The sequence below is a fragment of the Tupaia chinensis genome, unplaced genomic scaffold (genome assembly GCF_000334495.1).
Source record: "Tupaia chinensis unplaced genomic scaffold, TupChi_1.0 Scaffold000178_1, whole genome shotgun sequence".
NCBI lineage: Eukaryota > Metazoa > Chordata > Mammalia > Scandentia > Tupaiidae > Tupaia > Tupaia belangeri.
In genome coordinates, this window is record NW_006159653.1 from 1,652,844 (window position 1) to 1,654,078 (window position 1,235).

Below are 1,235 nucleotides of genomic sequence, written 5' to 3' on the forward strand. Positions count from 1 at the left end.
CACTTAAATAAGGGGCTCGCAGTACGGAGAGGCGGCTTTGCACAGGGCGACACGGCCACAGAGCCACAGGCCCGGCAGACCCCACGGTTCCTGGTGGCACCAGCCCACGAGTCCAGACGGCCTTAAGGAGAGAGCCCTGGGCGGTCATGCAGCCCCAGTCTGCTGCTCCCAGCTAAAGTCTGGCCCTGCCCCGGCTCAGGCCCACAGCCCTCACCTTGGCCCAGGTGAGCTTCTCCTGAACCGCGGGGTTGCTGGGCTCCACGTGGCGTGCGAACTTGAGGTTGTTGATGGTGTACTCGTGGCCACAGTAGACTTTCTGCGAGAGAGGCCACACACAGCTCTGAGGAGGCCGCTCGGTCCACCCTTGGCACTCCTCAGACGACGGTCCACCTGCGGTCTGTGGGCCAGGCTCTGCTCCCGCCGCGACCTGGAACCTCCAGGGCCGTGGGTGGCACGGAGAGGCCCCCAGGAGGGGGCGTTTATGTCCAGTGCCAGGAGGAAGCGCAGGGAGGACGCCTCACCCTGCTGCTCTTCCCAGGAGGCATGTGCGGGGAGACCTGGCCCTGAGCCAGGAGCAGGCCCTGGAGTGGGGGTGCCTTGCCCCGCCGGGGTCCTGCCCTCAGTGAGGCCCGCGAGGCCAGGACGGGAGGCATCGCCTACCGTGTCTGGAGGGAGCCGGCCGAGGACTTCGAGCAGGGCCTTGTACATCTCGTCCGCGGTGCCTTCGTAGAACTTCCCGCAGCCAGCCACAAACAAGGTGTCGCCTACAGAACAGGACAGCCGGGGTGTCCAGAGCTGGGGCCAGAGGAGCCCCAGAGCCCACCCTCCCCACATCCCCACAAGCCAACAGGACTCTCCATCAGTCCCCACCCTTGTCTCAAGTGACACCACTGACCACCCAACCAGCGGCAGATTTTAAAACCGTCACCCCCGGGGGCCAGCAGGTGGCGTGGTGGTTAAGGCGCTGGACACTCCCACAGGGCTGACCATGGTTCGAGTCCTGGACCTGGTGGCTTGCTTTCTCACTTTCCGTCTCTCTCTCTGGTCATATTAAAATAAATGAACTAATAAATAAAATTAAACAAAAAAATAAGACTGTCGCCCTGACTCCTAGCCACAGACCCGAACCCCAGTCCCACCGCCTGAGCAGAGGCCCCCACACACCAGCACCTACCTGGCCGGTGCCCAACCCAGGCCCTGCCAGCCCCACATCTGTGCTCCTGGCGGCCAGGCCC

The 1,235-nt window shown here is 63.8% G+C and overlaps 1 protein-coding gene across 3 annotated transcripts in view; it reads right to left on the reverse strand.

Moving 5' to 3' along the window:
* HAGH (hydroxyacylglutathione hydrolase) overlaps positions 1–1,235 on the reverse strand; it is a 21,266-nt gene that overhangs the window by 10,200 nt on the left and 9,831 nt on the right. For 2 of the 3 annotated variants that reach the window (XM_014587026.1, XM_027770978.1), the window contains one exon: positions 215–316. In XM_014587026.1, coding sequence (XP_014442512.1) covers positions 215–316 — 102 coding nt within the window. Of the gene's footprint in view, positions 1–39; positions 122–214; positions 317–660; positions 929–1,235 lie in introns of those variants that run through there. The other variant, XM_027770977.1, reaches the window with a different exon arrangement.